The sequence below is a fragment of the Metopolophium dirhodum genome, chromosome 7 (genome assembly GCF_019925205.1).
Source record: "Metopolophium dirhodum isolate CAU chromosome 7, ASM1992520v1, whole genome shotgun sequence".
NCBI lineage: Eukaryota > Metazoa > Arthropoda > Insecta > Hemiptera > Aphididae > Metopolophium > Metopolophium dirhodum.
Window position 1 is genome coordinate 1,664,760 of NC_083566.1, and position 24,670 is coordinate 1,689,429.

The window sequence follows — 24,670 nt, forward strand, 5'->3', positions numbered from 1 at the left end:
GCACATTTATTTTGCTGTTTTATAAAATAAATCTTATTATTTTTTTGACATGTACACCAATGTACAACCAATAAATGGAATCTTAGTACTAACACAGAATAATTTATTCTGGTACTATACCTGTTACACACACACAATAATTGTAGGTATATCATAAATTATTAATGAATGAACCTTGCTTATATTATAATGTAAATACCAAATACACTAACATTTTGAAATCGCAGTTTCCCCACATGATTTTTATAATGGAAAAACAATGCACTCAACACCATTACTATAATATTAGTCAATAGGATTTGAAATAATAAAATACATACAATTTCATTGAAAAAAAAAGTATAATAATAATAACCATTAGTATATTGCATTGATTGATGATTCAATGGTATTGCCTGTTTATATAATTAATGTTATAAAAGTGAACAGCTGTTATAACTATTTTGTCTTAAAGAAAAAAATGACAGTGTATGCTTATAGCTTGTAACAATAAAATGTAAAAATGTTTACATATTTAATGATATATATATATATTATGTATAGCTACATTCAATATTAACCGTTTGAGTTATAAAATAATTGTTAAACTTACCTATTTAATTTATATATAGAAATAGGAAACTAAAACAAAATCTATAAAAAAAAAAGAAAGAAAAAAAAACTTTAACACATTCTCAACAGAGTAAATATATTATAAGTATAAACAAACAAATAGCGTTGTTTAAAAGTTAAGCTAGCTTGCTTCGCTATATTATAATATAGCTAGAGGAATAAAAATGAAGGTAAAATTTGAGGAGGGCAGAATAATAAAATGAGCGAAAGCTGAACCAGGCTGAAAATAAAAAATGAAATAACTCACAAACCTTTACACGATTACATTATATGGTGAAATAGTAATGTCGAAAGACAATCTACACATATTTTCCCGTGATACAATTTAAATAATTTAAAAACGGGAGCAATGAGTATTTTAATAATAGTATAAATGTTTAATTTTACTGGGACGACATGGTCTAAATATATATAAATATATATTAAAAAAAAAAAAAAAAATGTTGGCCTAAAATTGTAATCATCGACCACAAGAATATTGATGGACTTTAATACGAAAAAAATAAGGGAGTTTATTCCTTCTTTTTTGTCTCTGGATTCTTTTTTCCAATTGGAATAGCAGCTCGAACTCTGAAACAAAATTATTATAATAATTAAAATACAATATATTACTGCTATTAAAATTGTGCCTACACGTGTATTTGTTGACTAAAAAATATATAAATCAATTAATGTATGAACCAACAGAATACATTTTATTAAGTGTTGGCCAATTATCAACTTTTAACTCAAGAATATTACGTCTTTATTCTTTTGTCAGTTTTTTTTTTGCAGGGTATCCCCCCCGATATATTAATATTAAATTAATTGTTAAAATTATGTAAAATATTACAATTTAAAAATGCTCAGGAGTGTTTTAGAGCGTATACTCATAACAATATTTACTAAGTATACTTGAAAAAAATATGTATTTTATAAGTATACGATGGGTAAATGTTGAGTATATGGTGGTAAATGGAAAAGGGTATATTATTTTACTTTTAATTGTTTTTGAAGATATAATTTGGCTTTTATATTTTTGTGTAAAAATAAAAATAGTATTGTAGGATTGAATATTACTTATCAGGTTGCATACGGTATACTCGCGTGTATAACCTAAGACCATGGTATAATTGGGTACAATATAATTGTTGTGGCTGTTGTTGATAGTACTATTTACAGGCACGGATTCAGAAGATTTTAACAGGGGGTGATCAAAAAAAAAAAAAGGTGGGCAAGTAGATGTTGCTCTGCTGACTGCTTAACGTAGGTTACAATTGGATCACTATAGTCTGTAATGGATGGTGTAAAATTTGAATTTAATGATATAATATCATTGCATAAGAAAAACGATTCAAAGTGAAGACGGTCAGTCAGGCTATAATATTACGATTTATGGCGTATATTTGATGATATTTTTATGAATAAAGTAATTTATTTACCTGTTGACACGGAACTTAGTTTTAAATTTTCAATTCTTAGCTATAAAGCTAAATATTTTATACTTTTTTTAATTTAAAATTTGATAAATTTTGCCATAATTTCAACTTTAAATGCTTATAAAAAATTGTGCCTATTAGTATTAAAAAAAATAGTTGAGATAAATTTTGTTATGAGTGGTGAGAGAAAAAATTGTTTAAGATATGTTTTAATAAATATAGTGTATACACAAGACATTATTTACCCATACATCCCTGAAAATGCTTATTATTTGTTTTAAAATTAATACATTAATAAAAACTGACAAAAGAACATAGATAATGTCCTTGATAAAATACTTGTTAATACACTAATATTAAAATTAACAAAACTAAATAGGCTTTGCTGAATTATGTGTTTCTGAAACAGATACAATAACTACACGTGTAGTCTTCTGAAGTGCTTTATACATAATATTGTGATGCATATAATAATAATAAAACCCACTTGTTAGTCAATTCAGCAATCTTGCTTCTAACTACTTCAATATTTTGATCGATTTGAGTCTTATTGTTCTCATAGACTTTGGGTAATGTGAACAAAGCAACAAATCCTGAGAAAAAAAAAATTAAATTAAATAATTTATAGATAAAAAAAAAAAAAAAACAACTGCAAGTACCAATAATTATGAGTGTAAGGCCGTTGAACAAAGCGCCAACATATGTCAACACCCAGAGAATACCAAAAAATTTGGCCGAGTCGACCAAGTCTTCAGCAAGTAACAAGCGGCGAAGTTCAACCAAGACGGCATTAACATGTACAACAGCTAATTTGCTCACTTCTTCGGCTTTTTCCTGTGGTAGCCTGATGTCCAAGTCAAGATATTCTCTATTAAGTACAAACAAATAAATATAATACAATTGACCAAAATTATTATAGATCGGTATTTCCACTTACTGGAATGGATGACTTTCATTAGTTTTATTGACTGTCTGTAGGGCGGTTTTGTACAGACGTAAAAGAATGCATCCAGATTGAATGAACATGGCCAAATAAGCGACTACGCTAATCAGTGACATATACGCAAATGACAGCAGTACAACTAACGTAGCGCCAAATACAATGCCTGATGATATGGGATCTCTCCAATATACCAAAGCTTCAACTGTAAACAAATACAAAATAAACAATTAGTATATTATTATTATGTATAGTAGTAATAGTTTATAATAGTTTGAACTCTTTCACTTTATTGATATAATATATATTATATATATATATATATTACTATATAGTCTCACTCAAATATAGTGACTAACTATATGATTATTTATAAAATATAAAAATATAGATATATTTTAATAATATTCACATATTAACAGAGGTTCTGTATAGGGGTTAAGTATGTAAAATATGTACATTGTTTAATTTGTTTCAGTCAATAAATTTCCATTAGTCATTTGTGAGTTGTGACACACTGACACCCCCTACCTACTGTATAAACATTAGTGTTTATGTTTATTTGGAAATCAATTTCAATTCTTCAAAATGCATAATATATTCAAAAAATAGAATTTAAGAAAAAAACTCACTTTATATTCCGATAACAAATTAAACATAGGCACACATAAGTGCTTTTAATCATCATTATTCAATAGTTCATAGGACGCACTTAGCCATAACACACAAATGTTTAGTAATACCTGAGCACTGAATGCCATCACTTTTATCCTACGGTCCTTCGGTCCCAGTGTACCTACCAATGCTTTCATACTATATTATACACAATATTTAAGTAATAAAATTAAGAACAACATTTAAAATTATCAATAATACTTCAAATTAAAAAAAAAATGTGGGCAAGTTTGTAAAGTTCTGTTTTACACTAAGTGTCGATTAGGTTCCTGTAATGGAAGTGTTAAATTTGAATTCAATGATAAATTACTATTTACTTCATACAAAAAATGATTCTGGGCAAAGATGGTCTGTCAGTCTATATATTTGAGTATATTTTATTACATTATTGCTGAAAACATTACATTTGAAAATGCTATTGTGTATATAAAATATATTAATAGGTATATTTTAAAAGTTTCAAGTACCCATGAAAAATACTTTTAAATTACTACAAAATATGCTATGTATTAATATTCTTCATTTAAATATCTAATTACGATCAAATTTGAACTTCACATATTATTTAACAGAATCTATGTTTATATATTTTTTGGTTGCAATATGAACTACTTATGAGAACCATGTATTCAATTTTCAAATCTTAAGCCAGTTTCCCAGCAGCGAGTGCTATCATACGCGTACCACCGTAACTTGGCTGTGAAACTGGCCATAAATATAAAAAGAAAAATTTCTATGAATTTCTAACATAAAATAATTTTTAAATTTTCAAGATTTGTCAGTTTTAAGTTTAAACGTTTATAAAAAAAATACCGTGACTATGTATTTTTGATATAATATGAACAACTTATGGGGAACTTTGTTTTAACTAAGTATTAAAACTTTTTGACCGAGTAAAAACGTTAGCATAGACATTTAAAGAAAAAATTAAATCAAAAATTTCAAATCTCCATAAATAACTCAAGAGTCAAAATATTTTGAAAATATTATCATGTACAGAAAATGCTAATATAAACATTTGGTGAAAATTTCAAGTATCTACGGTAATTCATTTCGTTTCTAGTTATTAATTTCATTTCTAGTCGAAAAATGGTTTTGCGTAAAAATTCCCGTCTCTCTCAAGTTTTTTTGTTTGTCCCGACATACTGTATTTTTTTAATTTTGACCTCTTAAAAGTGCCAACTAGATTCAATTTTCTATCAGAAACCAACCACAAAGTTGAAAATCAAAGCATTAATTTTACAACTATTTATACATTAAAAAATACACACATCATTGTGAAATCAACACATTTATCGCTCCACTCAGAATCTAACAGATCGATTATTGCTTTTGACCTCAAACAATAACACGATCATTCAGTCCCTAAGGTAAATAACAACATTAAAGTGTATATGTTATCTTAACATTTTTTTAATGGATTAATTACCGTCAGCAGGTACATAGTCTATAGAAGACACCCTAGCATAAACCGGTTAAAAATCGATAGGCAATGTAATTATTTTATACTTGAGACATCAAACCTAGATCTAAACGAATATTAAAACGTATTTTCGACGTGTGTAAATACGAAATAAATAACGATACTCGTCGCCTACCGACCCAAATTTTACAAAACTGTTAAATCCGAAAAGGTCGACATGGGACCGGGTTGGTGTTGGGAATGTGGTTTCCGTTTGGACGGGTCGGCCTGGATCCGCGCAGACGTCGACAAAATTCGTCGGTTCCACATCACCACCACCACCACCACCACCACCACCTAGGTACCACCACTACCAACCACGGACGGGAGAGACGACGGCGTTTCGGTCGAGCAATTACCCGCTTAACTGTAAAAGCTAAAAATCGCCGATCCAAAAACGCCAACCATGTAAACCTCGAGCGAACTCGTTTCTTCGGATGGTCGGAGGGGGAAGAAAGCCAGAGGGGAGCGCAACGGACTTGTTCGACAAATCGAAACGGCCACGTTTCCGAAATGAAAAAAAAAAATCCGGTACACGGGACCTGACAAAAAGAATAGAATATTTTCCACGTTTCGTCGGCGCCGCAGAGTTTGTAATATGACACCCGATAGTACGATTCCTGAAAACCGAAAAGAGCGTTCGGGCCCGTCCGCACCATTATCCACGATTATCCATGTGCGAGCGTCACGCACGTCCCTCAGACACCGTCAACCGGACACATACCTGGTCCCCTCTCGGGTAACGCGACGGCGGGCGCCATGTAGCTGCTGTTGGACCGGCTGTTGTTGTACTTCTTGGGCGCCATTGCGTTACGGCGTTGCGTCGGCGGCGGAAGAGGAACGGTGTGATGAGAGCGAAATACGGACGAAGACACCAAGTCTACAACAGCCAACTGTCGGTATTATGATATTACACGACACTGATTGCTGGCAAGACACCGAACACACTAATGCGAGCACACGTCTGAACCAACACACACTGTACACGGAGGACGACGGATGATCTTTGTCGGAGGCCCAGCACAGCACGGCAGACACGCACCACAGTGGCGGCAACAACGTCAAGACGGCGGATTCCACGTTGCAGCAACCCCCTTCCCCCCTCCCACCACAACAATGTCCGTGACAGCTGTGCAGTGTGCACCGCCGCCGCAGCTCCATCGTCCCACCTACGTCGTCGTATGTACAACAATAACCACCACCGCCGCCGCCGCCGCGACGACGGCAGGTTCCACATGTGCGTGTCGAATACGCCACGACGTCGACCAACACCAGTACGTGGTACACGCGTCCGAGTACGACCGACATCCGCCGTCATCATCAACACCCGCCGCCGATACCTCGACAATAAAATATAATATTGTCATTTACTATTTACAGGCCGGCGAGTGATTTTTAAACACGCAGGTGTTTATTAGACTACGGCGACGACAATGCAGTTCGGTCTTCGCCAAACGACGCGTAATAACTGATTGGAATTTAAATCGGTCGCGACACGTTTGAATCGAATACAATTTTCAAGTACCTACGACGAAAAAAAGGCGACATAATTGTCACGTAATGTTTACGGCCGCGTTCGTATAATAGGATTAAATTATTAAAACGATAAGCACTCAACAGTAGTTTTGTAGATAAAACATTTGACATTGAACCGAATTGTTTTATTGTTATTTATTAGCATAATATACATCGTACACCGCCGACACGTGACCGCTTCAACCCCGAACCTTGTCATGATTTACGCTATTTGAGCATCGTTGTGCACACGGTAAAGACTTGATTGATTTACAGTTTATCAAGAAAATAACTGTGGGTAAACTGGACCAGCATAGTCTCTTAATAATATCATTCCACATTAAGACATTGATTCTTCAATATTGTACTTAAGAGGACGTTGTACCCGCATGTGCTGTCTCCGTCTTACAAGAGCGTAACATAGACAATTTTACACCCGGCAGATCACGTTTAGCTCTGATGGTGTAAAAATTAGAGTGAATTTGACCTCTCATAAAATATAAAAGTTTGATTATTATCCAGGCAATCTCTGAGGATTTTTATTATATTTTAATTTTAAAGCGAGCTAAGAGTATTTTAAAATTGTAAATTGTCTGTAAATATACTATAAATAATATAACAAAAGCCTATGATGTTGCCTAGATAATAATCTTACCTTTAAATTTAAAAGAGGTCAATTCACTCTAATGCTTAAACTAACAGAGCTAAACGTGATCGGCTGAGCGTACAATTTGCAATGTTACGCACTTGTAAGACGGAGACAACACATGCGGGTACCACGGCCTCTTAAACTAGGAGATTTAATTTATAAAGTAATCGATGGAACACGAATTTCTACTAGATAACCCAAAATAAGTGCCTTTTGAACTTTTAAGTACTTAATGTTAATAAACAAACATAACTTGAGGTATACTAGGTAAATAATAAATATTACTCAAGGCCAAAATAATACGAGGAATATAACAAAAATAGTAGTGCATGATGATCTAAAAACCATGATAAAATAAGTTTAAAGTATTATTAAATACCTATATATAGTAATTTTTATAATAAAATATGAAAATTTAAGTTTGTTAATATTTCATCACAGAAATTACGGCCATGGAATAAACATCTTAGCATGTATATATAATATAAACACACACATTTAGAAATATTGTTAAAAATAGAAATTAGGGTCACCCTCTGGAATGAGTCAATCTAAAATTAATAATGGCAACCAAATCTAGCTCATCGAAGCATCAAACATTACCTGTGACCTGACTGAAATGTATTTTATAACACGATATTTTATATGTGTTGACGTGTCGTTACTATTAATATTAAAAGAGAATTTACGTAATCAAACTTTAAGTAGTAAGAACGTAATCTACATCTGTAAGCGTTTTTAAATTGTAATAATTTACAAGCACAATTTACATAAAAATTAAAATTTCTAAAATAGCCAATTTAGTAACACAGGTAATGTTCTTAACTTAACTAAAGTTTGATAATAAACAAATTCACTCTAATACTAAAAGTAATTACATTCTGCGTATGTAAATTTGGTATGTTGCGCATGGGTCAGAGAAAGAAGAAGACAAATAGTGCGCTGACATAAGTCAGTATAATATAATACAGGCATTATATTGATATTGGCATTAGCCAATATTCGTTTTTCTGATCCTTAACGTAGAACCATAAATGTTAGTTAATTCCATACTGTCAATTGACATGATACCAATATATTTTATAATATATCGATATCGCTTATATTGTTTCTGATTTCACCTCATTATAAGAAGTAACACAATCAAATGTCAGTGATATTGTCTAAACGATGTGTACCCGACCATGTGACAGGGCTTTACTAAGATCAGGATATATATTTAACATTTATTGTATTCCACTTATAATGATAAAATGCTTAAAACCATATAAAAACGTCATTTATTTTTAAAAGCATTAGTTAATAATTCATGCTTCTTAAAGAAATAAATTTTTAACTAAATAATATAACCTAATATAATAGGTATGTTTAATAAAATAATTAGCTTTCATTGAGAACATGGTAAATAAAATACTATAGCCTCTGATATTAACTTATAAGTGCATTCATTTGCAGAAACACATAACATAGCAAATTGTTCCCTCAGGGCTCAGATCATGTTTAGCTCTGTTGGTTTAAAAATTAGAGTGAATTCACCTCTTATAAAATTTAAAGGTAAGATTATTATTCAGTGAACCTCATAAGTTTTTTTTTTAATTTGAATTTTAAAGCATGTTATGGTTATTTTAAAATGCGAAAAGAATTTTAAAATACTCATAACTTGCTTTAAAATATAAAAAAACCCTGAGGTTTACTAAATAATATCCTTACTTCTAAATTGTATAAGAGGTCAATTCACTCCAATTTTTAAAACTAAAAGAGCTAAACGTGATCTGCCAAGAGCACAATTTGCTATGTTATGCGTTTGTAAGACAGTGAGAACCCCCGGGGAGAACGTAGCAGAGTAGCGCCCTCTTGAATGATAAAATATTAAAATCCGATATATTTGGCGCACTCTATGTAACAAAATATACAACACTCCTGGGTATAAACAAACCGTTAATATTGGCCAGACGACAGACACTAATCACAATTTCGAATTCGAATAGCTGTTATAATTTCCATTAATATTTTATTGAATTGACTAGTCTAGTAATCTACAATGTACCTAATTTATAAGTTATAACTATCAGTTGGACCGTTAGTCTTAAGTAACTCGTAAATACACGTCCATCTTAAGACGCAACTAGAAAAATATTTTAGTTATAATAATATTATAATATTATGCTGTTGCGTAACCACAGCGAGCATGACAAGTGGGTGGGGAGATACGATCCCAGATGTTGGAATGGTTAGCGGTTGAACGATGTAAGTCGCAACTAGTAAGAACTAAGAAAAAGATTGTTCGTTCATAAATGACTTGAAAAAAATTAAGATAAAAATAAATATTGTATTCATGAACTGAGGTACTACGAAAACAATCAATGTTAGGACTTTACCATTAAGGGTCACTACGTGACTGTCACTGCGGCCACTCAGCCACATATTATATTTTCTAATATTTATCACCATTATACTCTTCGATTACGTTAGCTATGATCAAAAAGTCTATAAAAACACACCTGTTGATTGTTGAACCTTATATTATCATATATTAAATATTAAAATATATTATCATGTATGAATCATTATGAAACTAATTGGCGTATCATTTATTACGGTCATTCATCGTATTTCTTTAATACGTTTATTTATTAATATAAATTGGTTTTTTTTAAGTCAATCACATACATAATTATATTATATAAGACATATTTAATGCAACGGGTCCAGACTCCGTAACAGTAAGTTTGAAACGTAATCATTATTTCTAAACGTGTGGTATTATTTAAGGTTATGTATACATTTGAACTAGATAATGCTTGTAATTTATAATTTGAAATATAGTTTTAAAAAAAATAAAACATCGTAATCTTTATAATCTACTGGCATTGTGTACTTATTATGTTGTGAGTTTGTAATGACATAACAAGAAAACAACGTGGATTAGCCAAACAACATTATTCTTCGAGTAATTTTTATTTTCGGATATTTCGAAGCCGTGTATATAATATTATTATAAATGAATATTGACGAATGATATTATTATTTATTATACGTAGGTAATATTGTAAACAAATATTAATAAACGGAATAATTTAAGCTTGATTAATTATGTAATAACGATGAACGAACATGTTAAAAAATAAACTAATCAATAGGTACATATTTCATATGATTCGCACGGTAATTTGTGCAAATATAACTATTCAAATCGATGCAAACCAAATTACTTCCATTAATTGCGTTTGGACAGGCAATGAATCCGAAGGTTATATAATTATGATGAACAAAAATAAATTACTATAATAACAGTATAATAGAATACTGTTAGTAGTATTTAGCGAAATAGCGACAACCATAATGATTTAGATTTTTATCAATTGCAATGAGATTCAGCGATGAACACTCGACAACTCGAGTTAAAATAACGCGATAAAAAGACAATTTAAACTCCTTTTAAAACAAATTTCTTGCATTCGCATGAAAATAAAAAGGTTTAAAAATATAACAACGAGCTACTCCCTCTCGACCATGTGATATACATAATAAAATCAAAAACTAACGCCTACCGATTAGAGAAGGAAAAAATAACTAAACGGTTTTTTCGCTCGCTAACTGGAGGAGCGCGTCATCGCGTCTTCAATTACATACGCGCGCGCGCGTGCGTTACAACAACGAGTACTTACGTTTCTCCCTCTTGGAACCCATCGTGAATTTATTTTCAAAAAAATGATTTATTGATAATGAAAACGCGCCCGGACGACGAATTAATACGTTTCGCGGAATAAAAAAACTGTTACAATCGCAGTTTTCGCCGTGAAGTCGTCGCTCTAGTGTTGGCGACACATATCCGGGGGCGCACAAATCGTTTTTGCGTACCTACGACGACGACGACGAATCTATTTTTACGGCTCGCGATCTAATTATACCGTTAAGCTAGAAAACGAGCGATTTTTTTTTTATCACAAAGACCGGGCACTGCACGTAATAGACGGACGGCGACGACTGTTGCAGTAGTTGGCCGAAACAATGAATGACGGCGGCGGCAGTTGCGACCACGACGACGGCGGCAGAAAACGAACGGGCGAACAAACACGAGGAATAATGACGATGACTGATGATGACGATGATGATAATAGTAATAATAATACAGAAACTCGCTGCGCTATAATATTATTGAGGTTTGCGGCGCAATAAAAACCAAACGGCGGAGAGAAGACTTGCCTGCACTCGGTGTACTACGATAGTAATAATAATAATACAGCGTTATTGGCGGCAAACGCGATCAATAGGACAAGGGAGCCCACCGCAGGATACGGCGCCGAGTGGCGGTGCGGCGGGAAGAGGCGAAAAAAAGAAAAAGACCAGCTGACGACCCGTCGACAAAATATCTGGCGCGGCATTCGGTGAGAGGGGAGGGGCGGCACCGCCGACAATAGAAGCAGCTGCAGCTCATGTAGTCGGTGGCCTATTATACCCCATTGGAGGTATCCCGCTACTGCAGGCTCGCTGCTATAATATATTATTATTATAATATTCCGATAGACGAGCGTGTGTCGCGTACATTTTATTGTAATATATATAATATTACATTATCCACTTGGCGTGACCGTACACTCGACACGGGTACCGCACATCAGCTATCGGTTTGCAGCAATGACAAGGTTACCTACGAATTTTCACATCAATCGAAAGCCTAACCTAACCTCGTGACTGCGTTACGGCATAATTTCAATGACTGCCGGCTGGTAAACGAAGATCTGAAATGTTGGTAATAAATAAATTCGGCATTCAATATTTCAATATTTGGAAGGATTCGTACTACTTTTAAACAATCCTCAAAGCTCGATTAATCTAGGATAGTGGAAATTTAGAGGACCACGCCAAGACAAATACATTTAAAAAAAAAAAAACGAGAAACCGTACTTCCCAGGCAGCAAATTTCGGATACCATGCTTTTGTACGATATATACGTAATGATGGTTTTAATAGGTCGATAATAAATTTAGATTTGTGTTACGATGCTTGGGAAAATAATAATAAAATAGTACTTTAAGAAATGTATAAATTGATAAATGGCCAAAATTAAACAAATTCTTGGAAACTGTTGTGAAATTGAGGTTCACTGCACAATTACATAATATACAGAAAACGACTTTAAAATAAGATGAAAAATAATAACTCATATTTCTGAAATGCAAGATGATACTAGTATTATAGTTTTACTTACTATAGAATTTACCATCTATAAATCTATTATCTATGTAACATTTATTATAAAAATTAGATTGAGTTTATCCAGGATTCGGGGACACCAGGACCTAACCTAACCTGGTGGTGCGAATGCACTATCTAAGAACTTTTATTTCACTACAAATAATACTTGAACTTTATAGATTTTTGTATTATTATTACTATTAATAATAATAATAATCGTCAGAATGTACAGTGAAGATAAATTAAGAATTATGTATTTATGCCATGTAACGACAAAAAAATAATTATTATATAGGTACAATGTACATAAATAAATAGTGTTTAAGACACGAATTAAAAGTAGAATACTACAGAGTACTTGACGAAAGTTTAAAAAAACCGATCACTCAATGATTGACTATATTATATTTTACAAATACAAGTAGACAGTAATAATCATCTTCAGTAACTTTTTTAAAATTAAATATTTATTAAGTTTTAGAAATTATCAAACATAAATATTATTAGATGATTTCTGATTAAATGTATTTCAATCTTATAATAATAATTTTATATTTTCATAAACACCAGATGAACTTCCCATATGACCATATAGTATTATAGCTTATAGGTGTATCCTAGCAGTGTTAGTAACAATTTAATTTTGGTCTGTGGGCGTCCCTGGGGTTTATGTAGTTTTATTTTAAACCGAAAAGGTTTTTTTTTTCTTAAATAAGGAATATTTACAATCTGTAATCCTCTTATAAATAAATTTAGTTACGTACTTTAGAATAATAATTTAAATTGTTTAGTACATTTTACAGTATGATAAATAAAAAAAACCAACATTAAATTACAAGAGGAGGGGGCTGACTAGTGTGGAAATCATCAGACTTTGAAGAGGATTTCCTTATATTTTTTATTTATAAGTCCCGACTCAAGAAATTCCAAATTGTTTCCATTACATTACTATTTACTTGTTAGGTTTACGCTTATCATCATGGTTAATTTTAAATAAACATAAATAGCATTAACCCTGGATACATTAATTTATACTAATTTAATAAAACTAATTATGTCTCGGAAAGTCGAAAATAACTATAGTAATAATAATATTAATTATTAAGTATAACCAGGACCTGAGGAGTCCCGGTACATAATACCGTTGATTAAAACCTGTGAACAATTTATAATAAATAACCCTAAAATATATTAATAATAGAACATACCTTTTGGTGGTAATTTCTCGGGATTAAACCATTTATCTGTAAACAAAAAAAAAAAATAGTTTAATTCAACAATATATTTATTTTATACTTTTTCAAACATTTAGAAATTTTGTAGCCCATTACAGAGAACAAATTGTTGTATTAACACGTGTTTAGTAACAACTTCAAGTATTCTCATAACTAGAAAAGGCAATATAGCTAGTATACTGTATACAATTACCCGTAAACAAGTTATTTGATCCAATTTATAATACCTATAATACTGGCTGTACGTATTTTTATTATGACCAACCTACTATTGTAGTACTACAAATTACACAACACATTGATATTCATCCAATGTACAAAATTAATTTGTGACATTCTAAAATTAGTTTTATTTTTTTCAAAAATAACTTAAATAGTTAAAATAATAATTTCAATAAAATAAAATAAATTAATTACATAAATTATATCACTCACTAGGCCAAATCATTATACTCAGAAAGTTGTTTACAGGAACTGATACGTCGATATTATCTTCGTTTTCTGAATTCATATTTGTAACAATAAAAATCTATCAATTATAAATTTAGTCACACACTTTATGCACAGAAAACTAAAAGTATAGGTTATTAAAAAATTAACTTAGCATAAATAATAGTACTAGTTATGGTTTTTATAATTATGTAAGTCAAATGTTCATAGTCTACGTTTATTACAAACTAATTTTTAAACAGTAAACAACAGCATACTTCAGTCTTCAAGCAAGCGACAATGAATAATGATCGCAATGCACGCGTTCCCGCTTCGTAACTAAATCGTAACTCGTAGATAGTACCGGTCGGCGGTCTCACAGGTAAATAATAAATATCCAATACTGGAACAATATGAATTCGCGTTGGGCAGGATAATTATTATTAATAGCTAATACAAAACCGATAATATTCTGCCACATTGGAAGTTCATGGATAAAAATAAACAAAAATGTCAACAGAAAATTAAAAGGAAGGACGTTATACCGATAACCGCATGATGTGTTGTTTCCATAGACGTATTAACTAGTTAAATAGTTAATAATATGGTTGTTTCCGTCTTACAAACCCACAAGTGCACTGCACGACATACTAAATGTTACCTAATCTATTTTACTCTGAACACAAAAGTGAATTGAGTATTGACTTATTAATAAATTTAAAGGTAAGAACATAGGTATAACTAGACCTTAAAATTATGGGGGGGAGGCTTCAGCCCTAACATTTTAATAATAAGTAAATTAACCCCACAAACACGTTACATTAATTGTTTATAAATGAAATTAATATTTTATTTTATTATTGAAGTGAGTGTATAATACTTATCATAAAAAGTGGAACGAGGAGGTAAACATTAAATTATTAAATATGTTATTTTAGTTATGTACAAATTCAAGTTTTTAATTTTCTTATAATATTAGGGAACAGGTCCGTCGCTAGGGCACAAGCAAGTCATTCGACTGCTTGTATGCGGCATACAATTTTTAAGGAATTGAAGGCGGCAAAATTTAACAAATATTGGTAAAGAGTAGCAATATTAATTATGTTCACTTTAGGGCGGAAAATATCTAACTTCGTGAAAGTTAAAGAATTGATATGACATTATGGCTGATATGGTTAACATTATAATAATAATACACTAGTCATTACAGTAGAAGCCTCTGCTCACTAAATGATCGGTATTAGTATTTAAAAAAAAAAAAAAATGTTTAATAGCTATAATAGACATCTTACTACCTTGGAAAATCGATTTCGTAATACATAGTTGCCCTTATATAAGTATCTATTGACTATCCGATGCATTGTTGAAAATGTTCTTCTTTAAGTAGATGGAACTTGTTGGAACAGAAAGTGATAAATGTAGCATTTTATATAAATTTGGAACAATACTCCTTAGTCCTTAGGCGTTTTAAATCACCCTGGTGATAGTGAAATAATAATACAATTAAATAATTAATCATTGATTATCAAACCAATATTTTTGATTTTAATTCAGTTTCATTTAAAAACATAAAATTTGACTAATTTGTTATTATAATATAACGACGTTGACCAGAATACAAACCATCAGACAACAGTTGTACTTAAGAAAATCAAAGGATGATGATAAATGATATTTCAATAAAATAATAAGAATCTGATTCAGTTTTTAGCATAAGACCCTATAGTGGTCGGAAGGCGCAACAATCGTCATACGATCACTCGTTAGTCGTTAATCGTATCACCATTTATATATTAATGTTACAAAAATAAAACCCTGAGTCAATTGTTCTGGGTAAAGACTATTTTTGTGTTTACTTTATTGACAACATGTAGTATGTAGTAAGAACTACACATTTTTTATACAAAAAATTTAAATGATATTTTATTAATATTTGTACATTTAGCTACCGTTGGTGGGAGTATAGGAATTATGACAGGAGGGGCTAAAATTAAAGTTGGGGGGCTTAGCTCCCCAAAGCCCTTCCTATTTACGCCAATGGGTAAAAATATTAACCAGGACACTTACTAGTAATTTTTGGATAACTATTTTAATTTTTAAGCAAGTTATGAGCATTTTGAAATTGTGGCTAGACGGATCATGAATTTATAGTAAAATATTAAAAATAAATAATAGGGATTTATAAATTAATAATATATAATATATTATAAATTGTAATAGGGATTGAATTTAATCAAACTAGTTACTAATACAAATATTAATTAAGTAGGCATTAAAACTTAATATTTAATACTAAAAAAAATAATTTTTTTTATTTATGTAAATAACAATATTATTGAATTAGGATAATATTATAATATCATTAATATTAATGTTTACAAAAAAAGTTACGTATATATAGAATAAAAAAAATACATTATTACTGAATTAGTAATTAGTAATACACTAATGACTATTAAGTACTTGCTGATTCGTAAAACACTAGATGTCAAATATTAATAATGCCCTTATGCAACCATTTTAGTATTCAAAATATTAATTAATGGTAACATCATTCAATGATTTTATGCTATACAATACCTATACTTAATATATTTGTCGACTAGTGTCTAGTGGTCTTTTGTATTTTAGTTATAGAATTGACCACGTTTTATTTTATATGTGTTCGGGATAAGTGATTTTGTTTGGAAAACCGTACTTTTTATCTTAATTAGGTAAAAAATTAAACATTTTCATAATTCAGTAAGTAATTTAATAATATATTTATACTTGAGTTAAAATGTAATAAAAAATAATAATAACTTAGTAAGAAGTTATATGTAATTAACAAATAAAATAACCTACCTACCTAATGATTTAGTGATCAGTATAATTGTATTAAATTTATATTATATTGGTTATTTTCACCTATTGGTATACAATCTAACCTAAATTATATAATTATATATTAACCTATTTATGACATTTTAAAATAAAATCTAAAGTGTAAAAATCAATATAAAATAACATATACCCAAATATTGATTTAATATCATATTTATTCAAAAGTCGGAATAATGACTAATATAATATAATATGATGTTGATAGAAGTTATTCTGAAATGTATAAACTAAATGTTATAAAATAATATAGGTGTTGAAGTTCTAAAATTGTATTGCTCATAGGTATATAAAAGATTTAAGTAGGTTAAAAAACTTGACAAGACTTGAAAAATCCTATTCAATAGCAATGAATTTTCCATATTAATATTAGAAAAACCAAATAAGTTAAATTATACAAAATATTATATTTAAATGTGTATAAATGGTATAACATTAATATGTTTTTACTATTATAATAAACTACAATAGAGTAGTGTTAGTAATAAACAAATTATAATAAATGCCTGTGTCATTTGAGGGGCATTATGATTTATGATTTAGTGACTCATTATAATAGAATAGAGATCAAAAGATCGTTGGTTATAAGGTCAGTGTTGAGATATTCTACAAAATTCAAGGTTATATTTCCAGTTGACAATCATTATATTTTTAATAATACAAGTAAGAATATCATATCTACAGTAAGTTATCAGATATTGTATATTTGTATTTTGTATCAATAATATATGATAATTACAATTACTAATTCTACATAGACATAATCGATATAACAGTTTAGACAGTATGGAAACTAAATTCATAACAGTCAATAGTCATCACTATGTATATAGTATGTATAATTTTTTCATGTTGATAGTTATACCTATTATTTGTAATTTAATGGTTATGCTCAAAAGTTGATTGTCTTTGCAAAAAGTTTTTCTTTCTATAAAACATATTTTATCCTTCCACCCCTCCAAAAAAATAAGTCTTAAATAGTAAGATACAAATACAAATACTAGTTCTATAGCAAAAAGTAAGTACAATTTCTGATACAGCTAAAATATTAGAAATTAAAAAACTCACATTCATGAAAAAAAATTATTTTAGCTATTGTATTTAAAAATTTAAAAACAAGATTTTGAAATTTTTTGATTATAACTTCCAAAGAAAATTTGATAGACTTTTGTTAAGTACCATAATGGCACTTAAATTATTGTTAAGCATGCAACAACACAAATGTTGAAAAAAAATTTTCAAAAATTTCTTGGGAAGTAAACTGCATTCATTCCAATATTACATATTTTCATTTATTAGTTATCTATTAAATCTCGAAGAAAACCAATGTTGGAACTTTTCTGTTTTTTTTTTTTACCGGACCCCCTTTTTGTGTTTACCTATGTAGTTAAGTATGATACAAACTATGATGAAGTCCTAATTTGGCGGTTGGACTTAGTTTTAAAGTTAGAGCCTATAGGCTTATAGCTAATTGAAATGTATAGTATTTTCATATAAACCCTGTGTGGTTTTTTAATCACGCACAACTTCACTTAATCCAAATGAACTTTTAAACTTATGTGATTGAAAAATATTAAAATTAGGTATTTTCATATAAACCCTGTGTGGTTTTTTAATCACGCACAACTTCACTTAATCCAAATGAACTTTTAAACTTATGTGATTGAAAAATATTAAAATTAGGTATTTTTATCATTAGGGGGAGAATATAAAAGGCCCAAGTATCTACCTCTATAACGGCAGTACCAATACAAGTGTTAATTAATCATTAAAAAATAAATCCCAAACCAACAAAACTGTAATCAATGATCACTTTAAATATTATATAAGAAATAAGAATTGATTAATCTTACCTAGTCCAATTCTACAAAATAGTTCATCAGGTCCAATCTTTATGTCACATACATCTCCTTCATCAGCATCTTTTTTAGTGGACTCTTTTGGAATAACTTCTGGAGTCTCTGAAATTTTTACTTTGGATTGTACAGTGTTCACAGGTTCATTTTCTTGAATAATCACTGTTTTGGCATTATCTGTAGTCATAGATTCTAGTTTTTCAGAAATTACTGGTTCTTCTGCTTTTGGAGTTTCTATTTTTGGGAGATTTGTAATATCCTCGATTTTTGTATTAGACACTGGATCGTTTTCAAATAAGTTATCTTTTTCTTCATCAGATATGTTGTTATCTTCAGCTTCTTCCTGAACATCATGAATTGTTTTGGATTCCTGATCAATTACCTCAAAGGTGTTTTCAAGCGATGCTATTTTTTCAGCATTAACCACACTCTCTGGCACATTGATAAGGTCATCAACATTGGCATTTTCATAATTGTGTTTTAAGCCTTCAGACAACGCTCCATCATCAGTGTCCGAAAAAATAGTTTTCTGGTCGTTTTCTGTTAAATTGGTTTCTAAATCCAATAGTTTCTGATTTTCCATCGTATAATTATTGTGGTCAGATAGTATAGTGCAAAGCCGGTTTTTAAATAATAGGATAGTGTGCAGTCTTTAGGCGAATTATTGATAAATCTACAAAGGAACTATGAATTAATACTGAGTATTTGATTTTTGGTATACGTTTTCTGCGAGAAGTGAAGATCACAGTTTTCTCGAATAAGAGTAAATGACTAGAGAAATTTCGTAAAATGTGGTATATAAAATATCAAAAACTGCCTCTAGAACCTACGTTTATGCGACATACCAGCTGATATGATAACTGAGTAGTGGACAATCAATAAGCAGTTTGAAGTCCTCGTCGAAGACTGCAATGCAGGATTACAACCGTCTACCATTTTTTCACCGACCACAAACAAAATACAATTTTACGTTAATGATATATTTTGAATAATATGAAAATTATGACTAAACCACCGACTGGGCGACTAAATAATAGTGGCTAAATACTAATTTTTCATATTTACAAGTCCATTGTTCACAAACAATAAAGATCTGTATTATTCTTCATTAATTATTATTTACACACATGATCAAAATATGTTTAGACTTTTTCATTACGGTTAACCTGCATGAAACGAATCGTTATTATTTGAATTTGATAGTAATGTTATCACAGTCCTTAAAACAGTTCAAAAAAAGTACAAGTTACGAATTTACCACATAAGAAATAAATACTGTTCATTCTTAGTTCTTACGAGAGTGATGAGACATGAACTATGAACGATGAATACCTATTATAATTTTTTTTTGCTATTATTCAAAATACCTGGTAAATCATTGACTATTGTTTATACAATCATATTTTATTTTGATTTACGTGATCAATTTAAAAATGATAATTAAACCACAGAATAAGACAAGATTTAAACTAAAAGTATAAACACTTAATAAAAAAATAATTTAAGATAATTAGGATAAGAATTTATAAATCTATATTATAGTATACAGAATAATCTGTAGTGTACGTATCTATATAGTGTGTACTGACTACAAACTTATATTATATGTATTATATAATATTTTTAATAATTTTGTTTTTAGATAAATTTCAAAATCTATCAAATTAAAGTTCAGCGGTAAAACATAATGCCCTCAGTGCTAAATAAATCATACCTAGATCATCCGAAGTTAAAAGGATCTCTAAAAAAGGTAATACAAGTCTTTGTAAAGTTTATGTACAATTTTAAAATTATTTTAACTCTGATTTTAACCTTTTAAATTAAAATAATTAAAATAAATTAGGAAAGTGGTACTTACAAGTTACAAGAATAATCGAATAGTAAAACAGTACCACATTATTTTATTTGTGAGCATTTATAATGAAAAATAATTAAACAATTATATTAAATGTTTAAATTAAAATTTATACTTTCTTAGCTATTATAACTCATTATTTTATAATAGTATTTAATCCACTATTTTTAGTAATATAATTTTTTTATTTCAGAAAATAACTCATGATATTCTTGAGATGGAAGAATCATATGAAAAAATACCTTTATATACATCAGTAATGGCATGTTTGGGATTTTATTTTTTGATTTTTATTGGATTGATAAACCATATCGTTTTTACTCCCAAAGTAGCTACTGAAAAAAATCGCAAGGTATAAAATTAATAAATTTACATATTTCATATTAATTACTATTCAATAATATATTTAGGGATATCCACCACTGTACAATAAATTTGATAGCATATTTTTGAGGTATGTATTTCGGCGTGTTAAAGACTGTTTTAATCGAGTAGTTTGTGGAGTACCAGGTGCAAAGATTGATATCATCGATAGAGTAACTCATGACAGTTGTTGGTCATTTGAGTAAGAATATTTTATTATTATTTATTACTACTATTGTTTAATTAAGTAATACAAATTTAAACATATTGCAGGCTTCTGGACACAAAATCTACTTTTCTAAATTTAGGTTCATATAATTATTTAGGTTTTGCTCAAAGTGAAGGTCCATGTGCAGATGATACTAAAGACATAATAAAGAAATATGGTTGGGCAGTCAGTAGTTCACGTCAGGAACTTGGAACCAACAATCTTCATTTAGAGCTCGAACAACTAACAGCTGCATTCTTAGGCGTTGATGATGCTATAGTATTTGGTATGGGATTTGCTACTAATGCTCTGAATTTACCTTCCATCATAAATTCTGAATGCTTAGTACTAAGTGATGAATATAATCATGCGTCTGTTATTTTGGGGATACGACTGTCAGGAGCCACATCTGTAGTATATAAACATAATGGTAATGGTTTATTAAATATTTATAAAACAAATAATTTAAGTTAATAATAGAGATGTTATAAACTGTTCAATTTTCAAACCAACTCAGGGAGTTTGGTTCGATTTGAAAATCGAATAAGAAATTCCAAATAATTGAACCAGAGAAATAAAAATAAATAAGTCAGTTCTATAAGGTTTCTATTAGGTATCACTAATCTAAAATTTTTAGTCAGTAATTCTGTGGTATGGTGGCTAAAAGATAAATAAATATTAAATAAAATAATATCCAATTTTGACTTTTTAATGTTCTGTTCAAGTTCGATTAAATATTTGAAGAGTTCGGTTCAGTTCGGGTTCGATTAAAAGTGTGTAGGTTCAGATCTGTTTGGGTCTGTTTATTTAGAGAAAAGTTCGGGTCGAGTTTGGTTTGACCTTAGATATTATGGTTTGTAATATCTCTAGTTCATAATTTTAATATCAAAATATTTTATTTAATAAATTAGATCAAAACTTATATTTTGATTTGGTTTCAATTTAAGCCTGACTTTAAATAGTTCTAAGTTGACAAATATAAAACATGACAACATTTTTATACATTTCAAGAATCATACTTTTCTTCTTAAAATCTATTTATAGCCATTAACCATATTATACATTATAATAAATATTTTTGTTTTAATTTTTTTTAGATGTAATACATTTAGAACAATTAATTAGACAAAATATTGCTTCTGGTCAACCGAAAACCCAAAAACCTTGGGAAAAAATATTTATTGTAACTGAAGGCATTTTTAGCATGGAAGGATCAATTACAAACCTTCCAGATATAATTGCTATTAAAAAAAAATACAAAGTATTTATCAGTTATCTTGATTATGACTAACCATATTATAATATTACATTATTATTTGCAACAATTAGAAGAAACAAAACATTTTAGGTTTATTTATATATTGACGAGGCTCATAGTATTGGAGCCTTAGGACCAAATGGCCGAGGTATATTCGATTATTATAACTGCTGTCCAAAAGATGTTGATATATTAATGGGCACATTTAGTAAATCATTTGGTTCAGCTGGAGGGTATATAGCTGGCAGTAAAGTATGTATAAAATATAATTTTGATTAAAATATATAATCATGTTTTATGTTCAAATAAACTTTTAATTACTGCCCTGTTGGCTATTAAAGGATTTAATTGACTATTTGAGAGTAAATAGTCATGCTTCATGTTATGCCACATCTATGGCACCACCTGTAGCTCAAGTAATTATAACATCTATGTCAATGATAATGGGAAGAAAACATGGAGAAGAGGGTAGAAAACGAATTATCCAACTAGCAAGTAATGTCAAATATTTCCGAAGGAAACTTAAGGCCTTGGGTTGTATAGTATATGGAAATGACAACTCTCCTGTTATTCCTATGTTGGTATATATGATATCTAAAGTTGGGTAAGTATAATAGTACTATTATTTTTCATAAATAACTGTCCTATTATTCTTATTTGTTTCAGGGCAACAGTTAGAGAGTTCAATAAATTTAATATAGCTACGGTTGGTGTTGGTTTTCCAGCTACTCCATTACTTGAAGGAAGAATTCGTTTTTGTATGTCAGCTGCTTTGTCAAAGGAACAACTTGATGAAGTAAGTATATTATGTGTGATATTTATGGATACTTTTAAAAGGGCAGATTTTTATTCAACTACATATTTTTTCATAGTTTGTATGTACTTTTTGCAGAGTTAGATAGAAATTAATTTTATGAATTTTAAAAAGCGTATGTAAGGTTTATGTTGGATATTTTGTGTGAATGTTTATTTTGATACATTTTTTGTCTTCAGAGCATATTACAGTTATGTTTGTATTTTTGGTATCTTTTTGAAATCTTCTTTTATTTTATTTAATGAAGTTTGTTGAAATCTTTACAACAAAAATAAAGGATTATGTCTTCAAGTTCAGATAATACCTAAAACAAGAATTCTGATTTAATTTATATTTCAATAATTGTTGTATTTACTTCTTTATTTTTTATGTATTATTTTCGATTACTATAAATATTTAAAAAAAAATGATTATTCATGTCATTAAAAGCTACAAATTAATAATTTAATTTAAAGCCAAACAAAGTTCTAAATAAATTGACAATATTAGTTATAAATATATATACTAACTAAAATATTTTGTTAGTAGTTAGTTCTGTAAAAAGTGTGTAAAAAAACCTTAAAATAATATTTGTAACTTGTATAATTTAATACAATATGAAACATTTTAGTTTCACTCTATTTACTAATTAACATTTAATATAATATGTAGGTATTATAATATATATTTATTATTAAATTATACTTTTTATATTTGTAGGTTCTGGTTGCCACGGAAAAAATAATGAATAAACTGGGTTTGTGTTATTCTAAAAAACCAATTTCTAACGAAGAAATATTATACGAGAACCCATATTAATTTAAATACCACTGTTTTTATTTTTGTTTCATAAAATTAACTAATTTTGTATTGTGTACATTTAATTTTTGAATATTCACATTTAATACAACTAATAAATAAACTTTAATAATACTCAAAGAACAAGACTTGTGTGACCATGATTTAGCATGATATTATAGTGTCTAATGCTTATTAACATTTATAATGTTTGTTTAACTTTAACGCAGAATAAATAAAAAATGATTTGTATTCTGATTTAAAATTTAAAAAAATATGATATTTAAATCAATAATGTTATAAGAAACTTACAATAACACTGATATTCTATTACTTTAAATATTTTGATGATAATTTTTTACATCAGTCAACTATAATTTATATCGGAAATCTAATGTCACTATAATAACAAATTAAAATTACTCTATTTAAGTATAAATATTAAACCACTTGCATATTTATTTAGTAGTTTTCTAAATGGTCTTTAAATTATTTAAGTATAAAAAGTATAACTATAAATATGGT

At 29.3% G+C, this 24,670-nt stretch overlaps 2 protein-coding genes across 12 annotated transcripts; one reads left to right on the forward strand and one right to left on the reverse strand.

Moving 5' to 3' along the window:
* Window positions 1–322: 322 nt before the first annotated feature.
* Window positions 323–19,730, reverse strand: LOC132948469 (reticulon-1-A-like). 5 transcript variants are annotated; one of them, XM_061018936.1, is made up of 7 exons: window positions 18,868–19,730; window positions 14,141–14,206; window positions 13,679–13,714; window positions 2,968–3,175; window positions 2,690–2,898; window positions 2,518–2,623; window positions 323–1,182 (listed from the first exon to the last, which is right to left on the reverse strand). In XM_061018936.1, the coding sequence occupies exons 1-7, from the start codon at window positions 19,451–19,453 to the stop codon at window positions 1,125–1,127; spliced, it is 1,269 nt and encodes a 422-aa protein (XP_060874919.1). In that variant the 5' UTR covers window positions 19,454–19,730; the 3' UTR covers window positions 323–1,124. The 5 variants fall into 5 exon arrangements, with proteins under 5 accessions (XP_060874919.1, XP_060874924.1, XP_060874920.1 ...); XM_061018941.1 differs by lacking the exon at window positions 18,868–19,730 and adding an exon at window positions 14,413–14,565 and having other exon boundaries at window positions 14,141–14,234; XM_061018937.1 differs by lacking the exon at window positions 14,141–14,206 and having other exon boundaries at window positions 18,868–19,729.
* Window positions 16,692–24,388, forward strand: LOC132948468 (serine palmitoyltransferase 2-like). 7 transcript variants are annotated; one of them, XM_061018929.1, is made up of 10 exons: window positions 16,692–16,876; window positions 20,513–20,620; window positions 20,919–21,077; window positions 21,136–21,290; window positions 21,362–21,726; window positions 22,394–22,557; window positions 22,645–22,806; window positions 22,896–23,158; window positions 23,221–23,350; window positions 24,068–24,388. In XM_061018929.1, exons 2-10 carry the CDS (start codon window positions 20,558–20,560, stop codon window positions 24,164–24,166), a joined length of 1,560 nt encoding a protein of 519 aa, XP_060874912.1. In that variant the 5' UTR covers window positions 16,692–16,876; window positions 20,513–20,557; the 3' UTR covers window positions 24,167–24,388. The 7 variants fall into 7 exon arrangements, with proteins under 7 accessions (XP_060874912.1, XP_060874918.1, XP_060874917.1 ...); XM_061018935.1 differs by having other exon boundaries at window positions 16,696–16,848; XM_061018934.1 differs by lacking the exon at window positions 16,692–16,876 and adding an exon at window positions 17,816–17,846.
* The last annotated feature ends 282 nt before the right edge of the window (window positions 24,389–24,670 follow it).